The 20,041-nt window shown below is 41.8% G+C and overlaps 1 protein-coding gene across 2 annotated transcripts in view; it reads right to left on the bottom strand.

Moving 5' to 3' along the window:
- Nucleotides 1-4,518: 4,518 nt before the first annotated feature.
- The window catches only part of METTL9 (methyltransferase like 9), a 42,358-nt gene continuing 26,835 nt past the window's right edge, over nucleotides 4,519-20,041 (bottom strand). The window contains exons 5-6 of one of the 2 annotated variants that reach the window (XM_018567578.1): nucleotides 16,696-16,698; nucleotides 4,519-4,739 (exon numbers count right to left, since the gene is read on the bottom strand). In XM_018567578.1, coding sequence (XP_018423080.1) covers nucleotides 4,537-4,739; nucleotides 16,696-16,698 — 206 coding nt within the window. In that variant the 3' untranslated portion in view covers nucleotides 4,519-4,536. The remainder of the gene's footprint in view (nucleotides 4,740-16,695; nucleotides 16,699-20,041) is intronic. The other variant, XM_018567496.1, reaches the window with a different exon arrangement.

Raw genomic sequence — 20,041 nt, forward strand, 5'->3', positions numbered from 1 at the left:
GCGGGGGCATGTGCGTCCCCCCCCCCCCCCCCTTGTGACACCACTGCTGGAGAGTAATGTCACTGGGGAAAGAACAAGAAAAGACCGATTTGCATAGTGGCAAAGTGAAAACATCCATCTCAGCTTCTTTCTCTGAAAGATAGGTTGGATGGCTCTCCAATTCAGTGGTCTTGAACAATGTGCAGATCACGAGGGCTGCAAAGTTAATCACCATGTTGTCATATATATATATATACCACATATAACAAAAACGTACACCATTAAGGGGTCATACTCATGTAGATCTGCCAACGTGGTGTACATGATACAGTGTTCAGCATGTGACAAAGGTTGTTACATTGGGCAAACTGGCCTTAAGCTGCATGTCAGGATGAACCTACACAGGAGCTCGATCAATAACCACAAAGAAAATGAATATTGCACTCCAGTAGGACATCACTTCTCCCAGAAAGATCACTCCATCCAAAACCTCAATATTAAAGTACTGAAAGGGAATTTTAGAAACTCTCATGAAAGAAAAACATTTGAAATAGAAATGATTTTACATTTCAATTCCATAAAGGAGGGACCTAATGTGGATTCTGGTTTTCTTACACACTACCAGAACTTTTTAGGAATATACAGAACATAATAATATTCATGTATGTTGTATATCCCTGATCTGTGCAGGATTTATTGGTCATCCTATGTTTATTTGTTCTGTGTTCTAGTTATCAGGATACATTCTTTACTCCCAGGTCCAACATTTATGACACCCCACTCACCCCCCCTCCCTAACAACTTTCTCTTGCTTTAAGTGGTAAACGTTGTCATGTTGATTAGTATTGCTTCTGACCTGAAGAAGAGAGGTTATATATTTTGTTAGTCCAATAAGAAAGGTATCATCGCATACTACAATACTCCGTTTTGTTTTTGTTATACACATTATATATATATAAATACACACACATACTTCTTTATTAAATGAGACTTGGCTCCTATACAGTTTTGCCGTCATGTCATCGCCATGGTTTAGACCACTTCCCCATTTAAAGTTTTGTATTGCAACAAAATAAACAGAACACATTAGCTTTTTTTTTTTAAATCATTTTAATAACCAAAATTTAAATTCCAGACTTAGGACTCTTTATTGTCATGGTTAAAAGACGTGCTTTTCACTAGAAAATCAACAAGTTTGATCACAATGAACAGGCTGACATTTCACAGTTGTTTTTCCTATGTTGACTGTTTATTGCAATAGTCGATTTCTTTTTCATTAAAAAAGCCAGTGACCTAAAATGCAACTTGGTTTAAACATGACAGCGATGGATATCATTTCCAGACAGTTTCAGAAAGTTATCAGAGCTAAAGAAGATAAAGAGCAGATGAGATCAAACTAAAAATATACGGGATGGGGATTTGCTGACACACCACTGATGCCCTCATCTACTGTTGAATAAACACTTAGGGATATAGCTATTTGTAATGCTCTGGACTACAGACAACAAATAGAAATTAAAGTTTTGCCAAGCTTTACAGCTGGGCTCATCCTTGAGATAAGCTTTACTTCTCTGGGATTTGTAGTCCAGAGCATTACACTATTATAAGCAGGCAATTCTATAGCCTAGATTAAAGCTGGACATACACTAATATTTTCTTCATCTATCCTGCGTGCCGAACAAAGAAAATAAAAATAACAACAGATACCTCTAGATCGAGGAATCTCCCGCTGTCTTCATTGTCTTCCGACAGCTGCCACCGGCCGCTGTCAGAATACCCGAACAGAGCTGGCAGCTCATTGCCTGCCGGCTCTGTTTGTTTAAAGATTTTCCAACCGACTCCTTTGATCAGCTGATCAAGGGACGCCAGTCGAAAGGTTGCCGACAGGATCAGCCACTGTGCGAATTTCATCAAGAACCAGCCAAAATTCACATAGTGTATGGGCAGCTGTACTCAGACATTCGGGAAAGATATACACTAAGGACAAATGCAAATAAGGATTTCAGTTCTCATTTTCACAGTGCTAGATGCTAGTGTGCAGGAGAGAGAAGCGTATTTAAAGCCAGACTCCAGGCACAAGTGAAAACTGGGGACCCCCACACTGCAAGGGTTAACTGCGATTTGCAGAAAAGAAAAGAAAAAGGAGTAATTACCTTTTGCTTTTCTCTAGCAGGCACCTTCCATCAGAGTGACCGATCTCGCCGCGGCGGTCACACACATGAAGGGCTGATGCCGAGGGACTGCCTTCAGCCCAAAGTGTCAGAGAGGAGAGCAGAGTGGGGGTTAAGGTAAGTAATAGAGACCCTTCACCTGCCCCTAGATTTAATAAGCATTTAACCCTTGCAGCGTGTGTCAGGCATATCAACTATATACCAAATCTAGGCCGCAAATGCCAAAAAAACAGCTCAGACTCAGTGAATGATACTAAGATAATTTCCCGTTGAGGAATTGAAATTCCATACGTGTAGCAATCAGCATCAAATCAGGCAAACACGTAACAGTGATTTGATTTACAAATATTGCAAGCGCCCATCAAACCAATCATTTGCTGCTTATTAAATATAGCCCATAGGAAGACACTAGAGTAAGACTCTCTCTGCTCCGATATGGCTAATGTAAAATGATAGGCTGGCCGTAGCATCACAAAATATTATTGGATGTAGAAATATCAGTATAGCCTTATGTCTTTACATTATCATCAAAAGAACATAATCCAATGTAAAAATGATTAATAGGGTGAGGGCTTGTTCACACCAAGTGCGGAGCAGATGCAGAGCAGTTACAGAATGCATCAAAAATGCATCCAATGTATTCCAATGGTATTTTGGACTCTGGTTCACACCACAGCGTTCAGTTCCAGAGCATGTGGAAAAACTGCAGCAGGCCCTATTTTTCTGCTCTGGAAGGCTCCAAAACGCATGCAAACGCATCAAAAACACATGCAAACGCCATTGAACGCACTGAAAGCCCGGAATGCGGCACAAATGTGCAGAAACTCATGCAGATCTGGTGTGAACAAGCCCTGAATAAAACCCAAATATACTTGTATACACAGAGTATATTTGGGTTTTAGACATAACATAGGTATCATCTCATAACTGATGGTCTCTATAAGACAATAAATATAACAGGGTGAAATAATAGCAATGCAGACAGCATCACAACTATGATTAAAGACGCTATCTGACAGTGTCTCTAGAATAATATGGAGGAATGAATATGAAACATATATATATATATAAACCATGGCAGAAAAAGATTGTTTTTTTCTTTACGGGATTTTCAACATTTTCCCGGAGTGCACCAAGACAAACTCAGAATGAACAGACTGTATGCAATGCAGTAGCATAGCAGTCCTGCTCTCTGTGTCATTTAAGTCTCTCCACAGACTGCAGTGTTTCCCACAGCCTACCCGTACGGCTGTGTTACAATATATCATTGTGACTGAAAGGTTTGAAAAGCTGTATCAGCAATGTAAAAACGTCATTACTAAAAGGAAATTCCTCGTCATATCGTTCTTTTATTTGTTTCTGAAGCTGCAACCTTCTCATTGTTTCAGTACTAAAAGGTACAAAACCTTTTATTTCGTTTTAGACCGGGTAAAGAATGGTTCGAACTGTTGGATCTATTTCTTGTCTTTGCTGTGGGTGTCCATTGGGACGATTTCCCTTCACTTCCTGTCCCAATGACATAACAGAAAGTGAAAGTGTGGAGATTGCCTCATTGGAAGATTTCCCCCGTCCTCACAACAGTCAATTCTTTTTACTTGAATGAGTCATTTACCTTTAATAAGAATGCAGCCAGTGTTGGGATATCTGTCCTGGATACTTATTTCCTGTCAGTGACTCGTTAAGTGGGGATAAAGATGACAGTTTGGGAGTTAGCACCTTTGCAAGGACAGCAATGACATATTTGTTACAGTAAAGATTCAGAGGTTGCCATTGCGGATTTCCTGAAAGTTGCTTGGCTGTCATGCCCATTTAATGGCTTTAATAGTTTGTGATTTGCACCCAGGAGTCTGGCAAGTTTCCCTGGCCATGGCCTTAGTTAGTCCTGAAGGCAGGTGTGGACTTCAGGCAGGAGTAGAAATACTCAGTATGTACCCACTCTATGAGGTCAGACACAACGGTGCCATGGAGGGTTCATCATGGAGTCCTGGTGACAATGACAGAGGTGCTTCAGTTGGTTATCTTTAGAAGTCAGGTGGTGTCTTAGGCTTAGTAACCCTTTAAACAAACACTTTATGGCACAAGATTTGTTTTTTTCTACATTTTTTCATCAGCACACAATATCTCAGTCACATAAAAATATGTTCACATTTTGTTGAAAAGGTAGCACGGTTGATTTGGTTAAAAAAGGTTTCCTGTCTGAAATTCTGTATATACAGAAACACACACAAACATACAACACTTATATATATGCATTACACGCATGGTTCTGTTGCACATACAGTAAAAAGCTGTCCTTGAATTAGTTCTTACGTTCCTACAAAAGTCTTTTTCAACATTCTGGCTCAGTAGGAACATTGAGGGTCCTTTCGTTTTCCAGCTGTTGGGTCTACACAGGCCGAAGAACAAAGACAACATCATCCAGAACATAATAGTCATTGTACATGTCTCCTTCGCATAAATACGGAAGTCGGGTAAAGGCCTCCACAACAAATCCGGCTTCCTCAAATACATCAGCCAGGCTGTTCACTTGTTCTTCCCACATGGTTCCATTCACCTGCATCATCTCTGCTGGCTTCTCCCACTTCCCACCTGTGCGGAAACATGACCAAAAAAAATAAAATAAATCAATCTTTCAAGTATCTCCCATGTTTTTATAAGCAAAGTGAACACGTCAGTACACTGGTATCCCTACCCTAATAAATGCTCATTAGGATGGAAGACAGTGACACCCAGGAAGAGTGAGCCACTGTTCTTTTGTCCATAGCATGGGGTTTGCAATGCCATCACTGGGCAGCTTGTTCCTTCTCTAGTTTATGCTGGGTGGGTTTAATAGGTAGCCTTTCCCTACTTTACTAGAAACAAAATGGGTTTATATTTCTGTCTGGGTTTCTTCCAGACAGTTCCCCTAACTAATGGTCTGATAAAAGAGAAAATCTTATTAAAGCATATGTCAAGGCAAAATAAAGAAAACATATGTAGTACATCTCTGCAGAGCATGCACATTTCCCCAGGTTTTATCCCTTTACAAACAAGTAGAAATTAAAATACGCAGCTCGTCCTCCCCTTCCTGTCCCCTTATCCATTCATAGAGCTTGTGCTATTATTCCACAATGCAACATGCTTTGTGAATGGAGGAGGAGCAGATGACTGACAGTATCTGCCCAGCCCATTCACCAAGTGTGGCGTACTGTGGAATTATCATAGTATGAACTCTAGAATGGAAAAAGCAGCAGGCGTGCAACACAACTGTCACATTGATAGTCGCTGGTGTTAAACCCCAGAGCATGAGAACATCAGAAGTCTCTCTGGGGTGTATCCAGCGGCATAAAGGAAAGATTTTGTCACAAAGCAGCATCCTGGAGGTGGGACACAAGTCTTCACAGGTAACTAATGTGATTGGTGCTGTATCCTGAGGGCTTGTTCACACCGAAAGCGTGTGCGTTCCAGAGCGGTAGCTGCTGAAACGCACTGCGATCGCTGTGAAACTTCTCCCTTGCGTTTTGGGGTGGGAGGGGGCGTGGCGGTGCATTGTATTCAATGGCACCGCTTCCACGCCCGCCCGCAGTGCGATCGAACGCGTGGCAAAACTTAGCCAGCGTTGCGTTTAACTGCAAACGCAAAAAATAGGGCAAGCCATTTATTCCATTTTAAATGCATGCAAAGGTGTGGCGCACAGCATGAGACTAACACTTCAGACAAGTGCTTTTGACACTGCGTTATTTTAAATGCAATGTATAAGTTTAATTAATAGTACTTTGAATAAAAGTTTCATTCACCATCAACTGCTCAGTTTGTTCTAGATCTCTTAGTTTTGTCATATCGCCTAAAGCTGGTCAAACATTAGTAGATTTTTGTTCGAAACTCATTTTCTGAACGTTTGTTAGATTTTTTGATGGCTACTGGGGTCTAATCAGTGTTCATTTTCAACCAATGACAAGGAAAATCGAAGTAGCAAGATGGAACATTTTACTTGTTTATCTGAATCAACAAAATTCTACCAATGAATATGATTTCCGTTTGGGGAAAAAAAAGATACATACTGCAATGCCCATGTGCTAGGAACATGCTTTATATGTCTGGGATTCCATTCAAGTAGCAGGTCTGGGTGACCTTTTGTAGGGCTTTTGAATAAAATTAGTTGAGTCAATCATGGTAAGATCGACTGGACACATTTTTTTTTCTCCCATGGGGGCCACTTGCCAAATTTCATACTTCACACACACAGAGATACGCACACATAGAAATACACAAACGGAAATATGCACAACCCCCCACAACCAGAATTACAAACATTAATTTACACACAATAAGGCCCCATTCACACCTGTAAGTGTAGGTGCGATTGGGGATTCCTACAGCAGAAATCCCTAATGTGGCATTTAAATGCAGCAGCTGTCACCCATTCAAGTTAATGACCTGGTGACAGCCACTGCATGTAAACGCCTGCACACCGCATGTAATCGTATGTGATATGATTACATGTGGTTAGAAATCAATCATTATACCTGGATGCACGATTAATGCGTTCAGGGAGAATGATTACTAACCACATGCAATTGTATGTGATATGTGCAGGCGTTTACATGCAGCGGCTGTCACCTGATCATTAACTTGAACGGTTGACAACTGCGGCATGTAAACGCCACATTAGGGATTCCTGCTGCAGGAAATCGCAAGTTCCTGACAAAGAAATCCCAAATTGCAACTAAAACATAGGTGTGAATGGAGCCTAATACTCCCCCCTCCCCGCACACACAAAAATAGAACTAATAGCCCCCTCTCCTGCTTACATTTTTGCAGGGTGGAGACACATCATTCCCTGGTGATGATTAGTAAGGTCTGATGCAGACCTTACTAATCCATCCTTTCGGCTGGAGCTCCGGACGAAAGGAGCAGAGCACATCTGACAGAGATGCAGACCGTGTAGCTGCTCATGCAAGTCAGGTACACGGTCCGTGACCGTGTACCTGACTTGTCAGCTGGCTCTGGGCCACATAGTACCGGTTCGCAGGCCGCAATTTGCCTGCGGGCCGGTACTTTGAGACCCCTGCTTTAGACTCTGGATTTGCACTATATCCAATTAGTAAATCCAGTCAGATTCCAATAAATGTGATCAAACATCGCACAGACATAAAATAACTTTGAAGAAAGCAATAATATTTCAGCGATGGAAGGAACTTATTTCTTTTGCATTATCAGGCTGGCCAAGTCTTCCTATGTAAAGATTTGTCTTTGGTATTATCCAAGTTGACAGCATATCCAGAAAACCAATCATATTATACAGGTTACAGAAAAATTGGGAACTGTGATATAGAGAAGTAAGTGGTTTGAAAACACCATCACCAATTTCAGTGCCTATTGCAATGCTCTAAAGTTGGAGGAGAGACCCCAATAGGCATAAGTGGGAAACTTCTTAAAAAAAAAAAAAAAAGGTAGTAGGTAGGATAGGCAGCATTCCTTAGAGTAGATTTATTTTATGGATGTAGAAATATAGTCCGGGGAAGGTGTTGTGCATATTCCTAAGCTAGAATACGTATTTAACACTTCCTAACTGTTTTTTTATTAGGAGACAAAAACAAACAAACTATCTCACGTATATATTAACAAATCTCAAAAGCCAGTGGAGACCAATTCTAATTCCAGTAGCCAATTTGGATTTATAATTTGTGCATGTTTCAGTAAATGCTGGAAAATGTGTGTTGAGTTAGAGAGCATTATTGCACAGTTCCAGAAGTAGATGATTGGCAACTGTTATATATTACATCTACAGTATATCAGTATGTCCTATTAAAATCAGGGGCCTCAATTCTGTCTTTCAGAACAATAGAGAAGTAGTAGGTCGATGGACGAGCCCTCCGCACACCTTGCAGCAGTCCCGGCCAATAAATAAAAATGGTGCTCGCAGTGATAACCACGGATGGCGCCGTGCAAACACAGAACAAAGAAGCAGATAACCAGCACTCAATAGTAAAGTTGCATATGTCCTTTTTATTGGACAAAGACGTAACAGTGATCCCTTCCTCAAGGCAGAAAGACGTGTTTCTGCCTTGAGGAAGGGATCACTGTGACGTCTTTGTCCAATAAAAAGGACATATGCAACTTTACTATTGAGTGCTGGTGATCTGCTTCTTTGTTCAATAGAGAAGTAGGACATCAAAAATGACATTTATGTTCTCGACGCAACCAGGAAGTGTCCCAACACCAAGTGTCCATCATGCTCGATTTTTTTCAGATTCACTTCCTCCTTCAACCCAGCAGAATCAAGTCAGATAAGAGATGGACAAGCCAGGACTACGTAGACTGCTTTTTCTAAAGATCATCCTTCTATACTACCAGTGTGGTAAGTACATACCCATACATTTCTGCTTATTTAATAATGAACTACAAAATGCAATGACTACATGCAAAAAGTTCACTAACCTATAGCAACCAATGACATTTTAGCTTTTCATGACCTGACTACCAAAGTGTACTAAAGCACTATTCTTTGGAACGGTTTGTGTTTTCCATTTAAAACATTTAAATCATCTTTTAAACCATTACCTGGGAATGGAAAACACCTCTAATGACATGCAATACTTAAAGTTATTTACGTCTTCACCCATTGCAATACAGGAACTAGTTTCTGCTTGTTAAGATTATCTTTTGAGATATAAGTAATGTATTATAAGACTGCTTATAAACCGCTTAACATCAGTTTGTGCCTTTTTTTTTTTCTCTATGGCCTAAATGATTGAACTTGGAAACTAATCCCAGAGCAGGGACAAACTGATCTTCAATTATTCCCTTTTATACAGAAAAATGAGAATGCGCAATGGAAGAACTAGTCTTAACTTTTTTTCAAAGCGTCCGAAAAACAAGCAGATTAGGTTGTTTGAGCTACAGGTTACCCCAATCTGAACTAAAAGTCCAAATGATTACATAGGAGAACATTTTTGGAGCAGTGATAACTTTTAAAGTGGCTCATAAGCTTTTCGGTAAGGGTTCTGTAGTTGTCTATATATATATATATATATCTTTGAAACACATGAAAGTCAAGCTATAGTTACCAGCTGATACAATATGTGGGGTAGCTCACAACCAGTGATACATTTAAATGTGGTTTATAAGCTGTTAGAACATTGGCATGTTATTTTAGATCTTTTTAAATGCATGGATGCTAATAAAGGAACTTTTCTTATGAATGACAGATGTGTGATTGGAATGTGTTAAACTTGTTATATAACAAGTAAAAGAAAGCCTGTATGTAGAACAGCAGAAACGTTGACAAGATGTAAATAAAAAAACCACTAGCAGTACAAATCCTATGCCAGAACACATCTCTGGTAACAATGTAAGCATGTCTTAGCATGTCCCTTACAGAGGGTTACTAGTGCTTAGTAGTTTCCAGAACAATTATTTATATGCTTACAATGTATCTAAGAAAGAATGCGAACTGGTCAGATGGTGCCTGGTAAAGTGTCCAATATGGTGAGCCTGTCCTTTGTGTACAGCATTTCCCAGGCTGAGGGGTCTATTCACAAAGCTGCCGAAGGATCTGGCCGTAGCTTCGGCCGATCCTTCGGCTAGCTTCGGCTCCAGGACCCCTTCGGTTCAGTAGAACCGAAGGGGTGCTGTACGGGCTATTCACAATAGCCCGTACAGCTCCTGATCATGGCCGAGCGGCTCAGCCGAGCCGAACGCATATGCTCGGCCTGCTTCTGACAGCTGGGCGGAGCCAGCCGTGATCTTACGGCTGGCTCCAGCCACTTGCAGTGAGATCAGTGAGATCAGTGAGATCAGCGTCCCTGGTTACCTGCTAACCAGGGACACTGATCTCCAAACAGCAAACTCTCCCTGGCGCCCCGGGAGTCTCATGCTCCCGGCACACACGAAGCAAGCCGATGTACGGCTGATTTCAGCCGATGTATGGCTGAAATTAGCCGTACCAGCCTGAAGTGAATAGCCGAACAGTGTTCGGCTCACTTCACTTCAGATCTTGGCAGCTTCGTGAATAGACCCCTGAGTGTCTAATATGGAGAGCACCCCGGCACTAATACCCACTATGCTCTAGTGCAGATAATCAGCGGAGTTCTTTATGTGGTTAGCATGTCCCAGGCAGAGAACACCATGAGTCTTGTAACCAGTATAACCCTGGCAGTGTTCTTGTAACCAGTGTAACCCTGACAGTGGCTTAACATGTGGCCAACAAAGTGCTTCATATGTTTATCATCTCCCTAGCAAAATGTCTTGTATGCTTAACATGTCTCTAGAAAGATGCCACATGTGCTCATTATGTCCTTTGTAGAATGCCCAATGTGCCCTGCATGCTCCTGGCAGAGTGCTCCTCATTATCCTTCGCATTATGCTCCATGTAAATGACGTTTGTATCACAGAGCCTGCATACTCAGTGTGACCCTAGCTATGCTGCTGGCACTCTGAGCATGCTCCATGATCTTCTTGTTCACTGATGCACATGCACCACTACCCTAGAAAGCAATGAAGAGAACTGTAGCATGTTCAGAAAAAGACATCAGTGCATCAGCACTATGTGAACGGAGAAAGGTTCATGCGCACATAAAAAAATTACGTATGAAAAGCGCCAAGCAAGACAGGCAGATGCAGGTGTAATTTGTGTGTTTAGTGAACATATCTAAGTAGGCTGCGTGGGAAGTATCTATTTAGGATTATAGAAAAAAACATGTATGTGGGAGAACATATGTGGACAGAACTAGAAAAAAAAAAACTACAGTCCAGAGCTGCCCTACAACTTTCTTGAGCAAAGTATATTAATGTATGAGTAACACTTCACTGAAATGTGGCACCATGCGCAACCATTGCCTTTTCATGGAACCTTTTGCTTTCTCAGCCTTCATTGTGAGGAGGATACATTTATTGGCTATCAACTTCCACTGGAAGTTCATCCCTCAGGGGGGACACAAAGTCAGTGACTTTCAGAAATGTAAAGATTCACGATAGGGATTATAAAGCAAAGACACTTGAAATAGGATTTTAGATCACTCACACTGGTGACACAGAAGCATCTACAAAGCATTTGGGTTGCAAAGGTTTGATAAAGTGGTCATAAAAGGTTCAGTGGACAAAATGTATTTAAGAATGACTTCTCTATGGCCCTTACATTGCTTACTGACATACTGTGTGTGCATATGAGAAACGTCTACTGCTGGTGCTAGAGCAGGGGACTAAAAATGACAAGAATTGCAAAATGATCTCTCCATCAACTGGATATAACTGCCCATACAAGATATGGCCACAACTGTGGCTCATGATGTGCCATTAAATCTACAACCTTGGCCTGATAGTACACGATCACACCTTGGCCTGATATACAGCGGCTTGCAAAAGTAATCCCCCCCTGGCATTTTCCCTATTTTGCTGCATTACCACCTGGAATTTTATTTTTATTTTTTTGGGGCAGTTTGTATTATTTGATTTACACTACATGCCTACCACTTTGACCTTTGAAGATGCAAAATATTTTTTATTGTAATACAAACAAGAAATAAGGCACAAAAACAGAAAACGATGGCGTGTAAATACTCTGTAGAGCCACCTTTTGCAGCAATTACATTGCAAGTCTCTTGGGGTGCGTCTCTATAAGCTTGGCACATCTAGCCACTGGGATTTTTGCCCATTCTTCAAGGCAAAACTGCTTCAGCTCCTTCAAATTGGATGGGTTTCGCTGATGTACAGCAATCTGTAAGGGTACGTTCACACCAGATGCAGTGGCGTTCCGGTCTGATTTTGGCTGGAACGCACTGCATCGCATTAAGGCCGGATCACTTTTTTGTGGGGCAGGAAGAGGCGTGGCAGACCATTGAATTGAATGGCACTGTAGCCATGCCCTCCGGCCGAAATGCGATCACACACACAGGATCGAAAGGCACATTGTGCCCGTGGTCCGGTGTGGTGCGATCAAAATAGTGCTTGCAGCATACTATGAAAATGGCCGGCCGGGAGGCGGTCAAGGGCCACAATGCTTAATTTTAGTCTCATGTGACCAGAGTACCTTCTTCCATATTTTTGGGGAGTCTCTCATGCTTTTTGGTGAACAGCAAACATGTTTATTTTTTTCAGTAAGACATGGCTTTTTTCTGACCACTCTTCCATGAAGGCCAGCTCTGTGTAATGTATGGCTTAAAGTGGTCCTATGGACAGATACTCCCGTCTCCACTGTGGAGCTTTGCAGCTCCCTCAGGGTTATCTTTGGCCTCTTGGATTAATGCCCCCTTTGCTTGGTATGTGAGTTTTTGTGGGCGGCCCTCTCTTGGCATGTTTGTTATGGTGCCATATTCTTTCCATTATTTAATAATGGATTTCATGGTGCTCCGTGGGATGTTCAAAGTTTCAAATATTTTTTTTATTTTTTTATAACCTAACCCTGATCTGTACTTCTCTACAACTTTGTCCCTGACCTGTTTGGAGAGCTCACGACCAATCAGGGAGCCAGGCAGCGTGTCATTACACGCTGCCCGGCTTCCTGATTGGCCGGGAAGTCGGCTCCATACTCTCTCATCACAAGTGACGAGAGAGCATGGAGCCGCTTCCCGGTCAATCGCGAAACCGGGCAGCGTGTAATAACGCGCTGCCTGGCTTCCTGCTAGGCATCAGAGCATTTGGGCGAGTACGAGTATATGTATATGTATGTATGTGTGTATACACACACACACATACATATATACACACACACACACACACACACACCATGTGACACTTAAATAAAGACCACCTGTGTGCATTCTAATTATGTGACTTCTGAAGGTAATTGGTTGCACCAGATCTCATGTAGGTGCTTTACAGCAAAGGGGGTGAATACATATGCACTCACCACTTTTCCATTAATTTTTTTATAAACAAGTAATTTTCTTGATTTCACTTCATCATTTTGGACTATTTTGTGTATGTGCATTACATGAAATCCAAATCAAAATCCATTTTAATTCTAAGTGGTAATGCAATAAAATAGGAAAAATGCCAAGGGCGTAAAATACATTTGCAAGCCACTGTAGAGCAGTACAAAATACAGAATTGTTAGCAACATTTGTCGAATTGCAAAGACTAAGCAAAGAAATAATTGCATTTTTCTAGTGCAGCTATGAAAATGAAGGCAAACATCGGATTGCTACACACAACACTTTTTAAACAACAGAATAAATAAATCAGTGAGTGAAATACACTTGATCTTAGTTGAATTTCCCCGTATGGCGTTTGTCTGTGAATGTATATCGGTAATGAGCTAGGAATGGCGCTTTCCTGTGTTGCATCACTTTGGAATAAACACACGAGATCAGCAGCTACCAAAGCACAGTCACCAACTGATTCACAAGACTCAGCTAACACTATATACACGATTAGAAGTTTGAAAAAAAAATAGTTTTTGAATATTTGTTTGATTTTCTCATAGACAATAGAGTCAAATCAACAATCGATTTTGACCATAGTGCTGAAAAAAAGCTAGGGAGCAGGATGGAAAATGTTTCTCGAATGAACGAAATTCCAACAGTGAATGTGGTTTTCATTCATTCTAAAATTGAATGTTAAAATCATACGAAATTTCTAATGACATTGTTCAAGTCTCTGATGGCAGTCTGATTTTTGGTATGAACGTCCATACAAAAATCTACCAGTGTATACTCAGCTTGAAGGGTAATTCCACTTTCTCAAGCGAATTTGGGAAAATGTAATTACCCCCACCAATCTGCCCCCATTAAAATACCAAGTGCTCGGTACGGGTCCTACACCGGCAGCCACGGAGAGGAAGGAGCGTTCCTTGACAGGTAAGAGCAGCGTGTGGGGGGGATTTAAAGGGGGCTGATTGGTGGGGGTAATTCCATTTTCCCAAACTTGCCTGGGAAAGTGGAATAACCCTTTAAGCCTGTCCATGAATTGGCTGAAATCCATACAGTGGGTGGCCTTGTCACCCAGCTGCAGGCGTCGGCTGTCAGAATACAGCGCGAGAAATGTCCATCCACACTGTTTACCATAGGTTGAGAGGAATGTGCTGTTTTTTTTTGTTTTTTGGTTAATCTGAATTAAAGAAATCTATTAGTGTATGGCTAGCTTAAAGTCTATGTTTACGTTTTGGACATGTGTTATACGCAAGAAACATGGTCACAACGCAACCTCCCTCCACTCACCTGAATTGCGGGGTTCTTCTCCCCGTAGGCTGGTGTTGATTTATACTCCCCTGATGCTCAGAGTCAGCCGGTGTGACAGTGCTCTCTCATGCCCATCTCCTCTTCCGCAGCAATGATGGAATGTCCCTCGGCATTCTCACATCCAATATACTGTATTAAATGTAATGACTTGAGGATTCTTAGACTGCTGCAGAGGCGGGGGAGAGACACTCCAGGGATCGAGTTAAGAGCCGGTCGGCTCTGAGAATTGGGGGAGTATAACTTTCTTTTTGACCCTAGGCCAGGGAAGGCCAAACTGCGGCCCTCCAGCTGTGGAACTACGAATCCCATGGGGCTCTGCAAGATTTTCACAGCCACAGACATGACTCCCGGAGAGAGATGCTTCATGGGATTTGTTGTTTCACCACAGCTGGAGGGTCGGAGTTTGGCCATCCCTTCCCTAGGCAAATACAAGCCATTAACCTTTGAAGTGTGGGGGTAAGCCCTACTGCAAGGGTTAATACACTTTCTACCCAGAGCTCTTCTTTAAGCAGCCTGACAAGCAGGACATTTTTCTTTGTCTTACTAAGGGCTTGTTCACACCAAATCCAGACCAGATCTGCATGAGTTTCTGTACATGCAGTGCAGTGTGTTTTGCCACGTTCTTGCCGTTTTACGGCTTTTAGTGCGTTCCAGGGCGTTTGCATGCGTTTTGGTGTGTTCCAGAGCAGAAAAAAAATGGGGCATGCAGCAGTTTTTCCACATGTTCTGGAAATGAACTCTGTGGTGTGAACTAGAGCCCAAAATACCATTGGAATACATTGGATGCAGTTTTAATGCGTTCTGTAACAACTGCTCTGCATCTGCTCCGCACTTGGTGTGAACTAGCCCTGGATTGGCATTTCAAGATATTAAGGAGACAAAAACTGGGGTTGTTTGCAATAAGTAGCAAGTTCAGAAAAAGCAGCATTCTGTAAGAGATATAACAACACTTCTGCTTTACCATAACAATTTCATCCAAGAATGTAACTGCATCCCACAAAAAGGAAATTGTGCAATCTTATCATCTTAGCATGGTGTGTATTACATTACTGCTCACTGTAACAAATAAAAACTTCTGCTTTACCATAAGAATAGCTGTCCAAGAATGTCATTGTATCTAAAAGAAAGGAAAAGACACAATCTCATCACCTTTGCATGATGTGTATTACACTACAATTCTAGATCAGACTACAAATATAAAAAGGTGGTCGATGATACAAGACCCTGCACCCTGGATTTGGCATACATCTAAATCTCATCATTCTGCCTTAGGCCCCATTCACAGCTGAGCATTTGATAGCTTGAAGCTACAAAACGCTCAACATTAAATATCTCATTGTTTTCCACGTTGCTAGCACTCAAACGCCTGTAATAAAACACCCGTCGCCCATAAAAGTACAGGATCTTCTTTTCTGGGAAAATCAAGCATTTTTGCCACATAGACTTTAATGGGAGCGTCTGAAAAACACTGAAAATGTGTTTCTTCTCAGGTTTTCCAGGGACTTCCAATGTAAAAGTCTGTACGTGCACACGTAGCTGTAAATGGAGCCTTATCTTCACTTTTCACTGACTGGAAGCACAGATTTTCAAAAACATACTTTGGCACATGAGGACTGTTGTGGCCCTTTCAGATGGGCTTTCTGGTCAGGTCTGCCAGTCAGTTTTTCAGGCGGATTTGATCAGAAATCCAATGTTAGTCTATGGGAGGCCAAATTTAAACGGCCGTGCATCCATTTACATCTGATTACCCCAAATCTGCCAGGAAAAGCAAAGGGATCAGAGTTACATTTCAATAGACCTGATTGTGGCAGATCGGGGGTAATCTGATATAGACACGTCTGTTTACATTCGATTCCCCATAGACAGACATGGGGTCTGGTAATTTCTGGGGGGTTTTTTCATCGCAAGATTGAGCTAAAAACTGGACGGGCATGGATGTCACAATGGTGGCATCCGATCAGCAGCAATGATCTTACAGAATACACGTAGACACACAAAAGTTACTAAAGTGTCAATGGTATGCCATAGCAAGCAGAACTTTCAGGTGCCTGGGCACTGCAAGGTGCTTTAAATGCCCTTTTAAATAGGAATTGACTGAGACTGCAGCACACATATGCTGGAGGATCAGAACCTGGTTGGAAGATTTTTTTTTTTTGAAAAATTATTTTTATTGAAGTTTTATTGGTTGGAAGATTTTTGAATAGGAGTCTGTGTGGTGCCGTGTGGGATGTACAGATAAATTCTAAGCAGAAGAGATAACAGGGAAGTAGAAGGCTTGCAGGGGTTTGCAGACTCCAATAAGGATAACAGTACTAAATATAGAGACTCTCCTTTAAGGACAGATCATTTGATGTTCACGCTTACATGGCCAGCCAGCCATCTATGACCAACTTTACCACAGCTCACCAATGTAACAGAATTCTGTTTCTTTTCACCCCCAGGTGTCAAAGGCTGTCAGGTGACTGTGAAGCAAGAAAACTACCAAGTATTCGAGAATTTTGGAAATAATATTAAACTATCATGTCAGTTTACAGCCCCATACTGCAGAAATAGAAAAGATATGTACTGGTTTCGATATCTTGCTTCCAGCCATGAAAATCTGTCCCAGAGAAATGATTTGCGCTTTATTCCAAGCACCGATGCCAATTATCTGTATCTAGAAATCAGAAATGTAACCCTGCAGGACAGTGGCATATATGTTTGTGGCATAACATACAGTTCTCAACAACCTACAGCACAGAATTTGGGGGAAGGAATCACCCTGACGGTATTAGGTAACTGTTTTCTCTCAGTCACTATGGATCCATGTTTGTTAAAGTAAAATGGGTTTCCAGAGAAAAAGAAACCTGCAGAGAAAAGATCTGTGTTGCCCATAGCAGCCATTTTTACAGAGCAAATTACAAAATGGAAAACATTTGGCCGGTTGTTTTGGGCAACAAAGATACTTCCTTACTACAATGTTAATGCAAACCAGCCAGGCAAGTAAACAAATGAGGGATAAATATGTCTAAATATGATTTTTTCTTTAGTCAACATAACTTGGGAAAGTAAAGATATTTGAGCAATCACACATACCATCTTAAAACTTTTGGGGGCTATGCTAAATAAACATATCCGGGCTTCTTTGTTACCAGATGAACAAATATGCCCTCTGGTGGCAAAACATGAGAATTAAAATATATCTAAACCAAGGGTAGGCAACCTCAGCACTCCAGCCGTGGTCAGGGCAGGATCACACCATCTGCATTCGGGCTGCGCTGGAGTAAACAGAATAAATTCCAGCGCAGCCTGAACACAAGACCAGGTAAACTGACTTGTCATGGATGGGCTCGGTTCACACTACTGCAATCCAGTGATATGCTCTTAAAAAAAAAAAAAAAAAGAGGGGATGCAGTATTTCTTTTTTAAGCACATTGCAGCGAGACGTGGTACAACCACATTGCACCGTGATGAGGCTACAAAACTAAATGAAATGTAATTTGTGACATTTCAATAAAGTTCTACAAAAAAAACCAAAAAAACAGTGCGATGCGGCTCGATCTCGCACATCGGCAGTAATCAGGAACACACACACCAGTAGCTGTGTGGTTGAGCATGGCTGCTGATGTGAACATACCCTCAGACTACAAATCCTATCATATCTCTGCCTCTGGTAATCCTGCAATGCCTTGTGGGACTTATAGTTCCACAACCGCTGGAGTGCCGAAATTGCCTACCAAACCCAAGAACAAAAATTGTATATACTGCAGCTTACAAGTCCTTGTATGTGATAGCAGTATTAGTTTTTCTTTGTCTTTGCAACTTCCTGTGGATTGGATAGAGATCTCAAACAATATGATCAGCTTTCTCAACTATCTTCTGTGGGCTAAAAAGCAAGAGGGAGGTGTTTGTAGTCCAAATCAGGGAGGGGCAGGCTAGGGTGACAGCTGTGTCCCTTCATAGATACAGTGCAATGAAGGAGCGTTGCCACCCTAGGGCAGGAAATGTGTTACTGGCAGTAAGTAAGGTCAAAAAGAAAGCAAAAAAGTCTGAAAAAGGAAAACTAATGCAGACACCACACCTAAAAACTGCTAAGCTGCAATATATTACATTTTTATTTTTGGTTTAGACACACTGTATACCAAAAACTCAAACTTTTTTTCTTTACTTGTTGTTGCTTCAAGGGCCTGTTCACACCAGGTCCATGCAATAATGTTCAACACACCTCCTGTGCGTCAACAGTGCGGGAGGTGCGTTGCATTGCCATTCAATTGAATGGGACCCCAAATGCAGCTCCCACCCGCAATGCGATTAACTGCGCTGCAATGGGCGGTACCACAATACTGTGCTTCACAGTTGAAAAACATTGTGCAGCATGACCAGTTTCCACAACTGGTTAAAGAATTTTAAAAAAAAGGGGCATAATTAGATTAACTGCAAAGGATTCATCTGACTAAAGTGATTTTTAAATTTGCCTTCAAATACATTTTAAAAAGAGGTCAGATTGTTACCAAATATGCGACAGCCATGTGGTACCAGACCCAGAAAAAGGATGAAAGCTTGGGGGAGAAAACGTTGAAAGATGAACATTATTGAAGCTACAGAAATAACAAATCAATAATTAATGTCTTTTGCATTGCAGATGAAAATTACAAAACCATCACAGCAGGAAATACTTCTTTAATTATCCTTTGTACACTGCTATTTGCATACTGTGTTACAGTATTTTCATACTATGCATACAGGGTAAGTCCTTCTCTAATTCATGGAACATATGCTGAGGCTTTCAAACCTTTAGATCACCTTCATCTGCAGGCCTAATTGAACATGTCAAACTATACCATTGTCCTGAGATACAAAAAAGTTCTATATCCGATCCTACTATATAGGGATGCACCGATACTGGTTTTTCGGTATTGAGTACCGATATATTTTTTGGGGGGTACTCGCCGATACGGAGTACTGGTGCAGTGTGCCCGGATTATCAGGAATACCGATACTGGAAGTCCCATTAAGGAAGCTGGGTGGCGTGTAATGGTTCGCCGCCCAGCTTCCTGATCAGCTGGGAAGCTGGGCGCCGTGTAATGACTCGCCCCTGGCTTCCTGATTAGCCAGCTCTATGCTCGCTGGGTAATGACTCGCTGCCCCGCTTCTTTATTGGCCAGCTTCTCGACCAATCAGGAAACCAGATGGCAAGTCATTACACGCCGCCCGGCTTCCTGATTGGCCGAGAAGCCGACTCCATGCTCGCTAGTGACAAGGGAGCATTGGGGCCGGCTTCCCGGCCAATCAGGAAGCCAGGCAGTGTGTAATTACTTGCCGCCCGGCCTCCTGATACCAAAAAAATCAGGTTTTGGGAGCATTTGGGCGACTACTCGCCCAAATACTCGGTATCGGGATCGATACTAGTATCTGTGCATCCCTATAACTATATATCAAAGCAATTCTATGCCTTTTTTCTATAGAGACGTCTGTGCTCGATTACTCTAAAAAACTGGGCATTCCTCCTTACAGCTGCTCACTTAAATTGGCTGCATGAGCCTGCATTAATATCATTCAAATATGTGAGGCGGCACTACCACCCAACGCAGTAAATGAATGTGCGCAAAAAACAAATATAACAGCACCTCCCTGAAATTGCTTATATACACATACAGCACAGCAATGAAGTAATACAATGAACTAGGATCGCAGTAATCCAGCACGTCATTATTCTGAGTTGCCCCACTCAAGCGGCGGGCATATTGAGTGGGG

This window comes from Nanorana parkeri, unplaced genomic scaffold (genome assembly GCF_000935625.1).
Source record: "Nanorana parkeri isolate BGI_ZX_2015 unplaced genomic scaffold, ASM93562v1 scaffold3, whole genome shotgun sequence".
Classification (NCBI taxonomy): Eukaryota; Metazoa; Chordata; class Amphibia; order Anura; family Dicroglossidae; genus Nanorana; species Nanorana parkeri.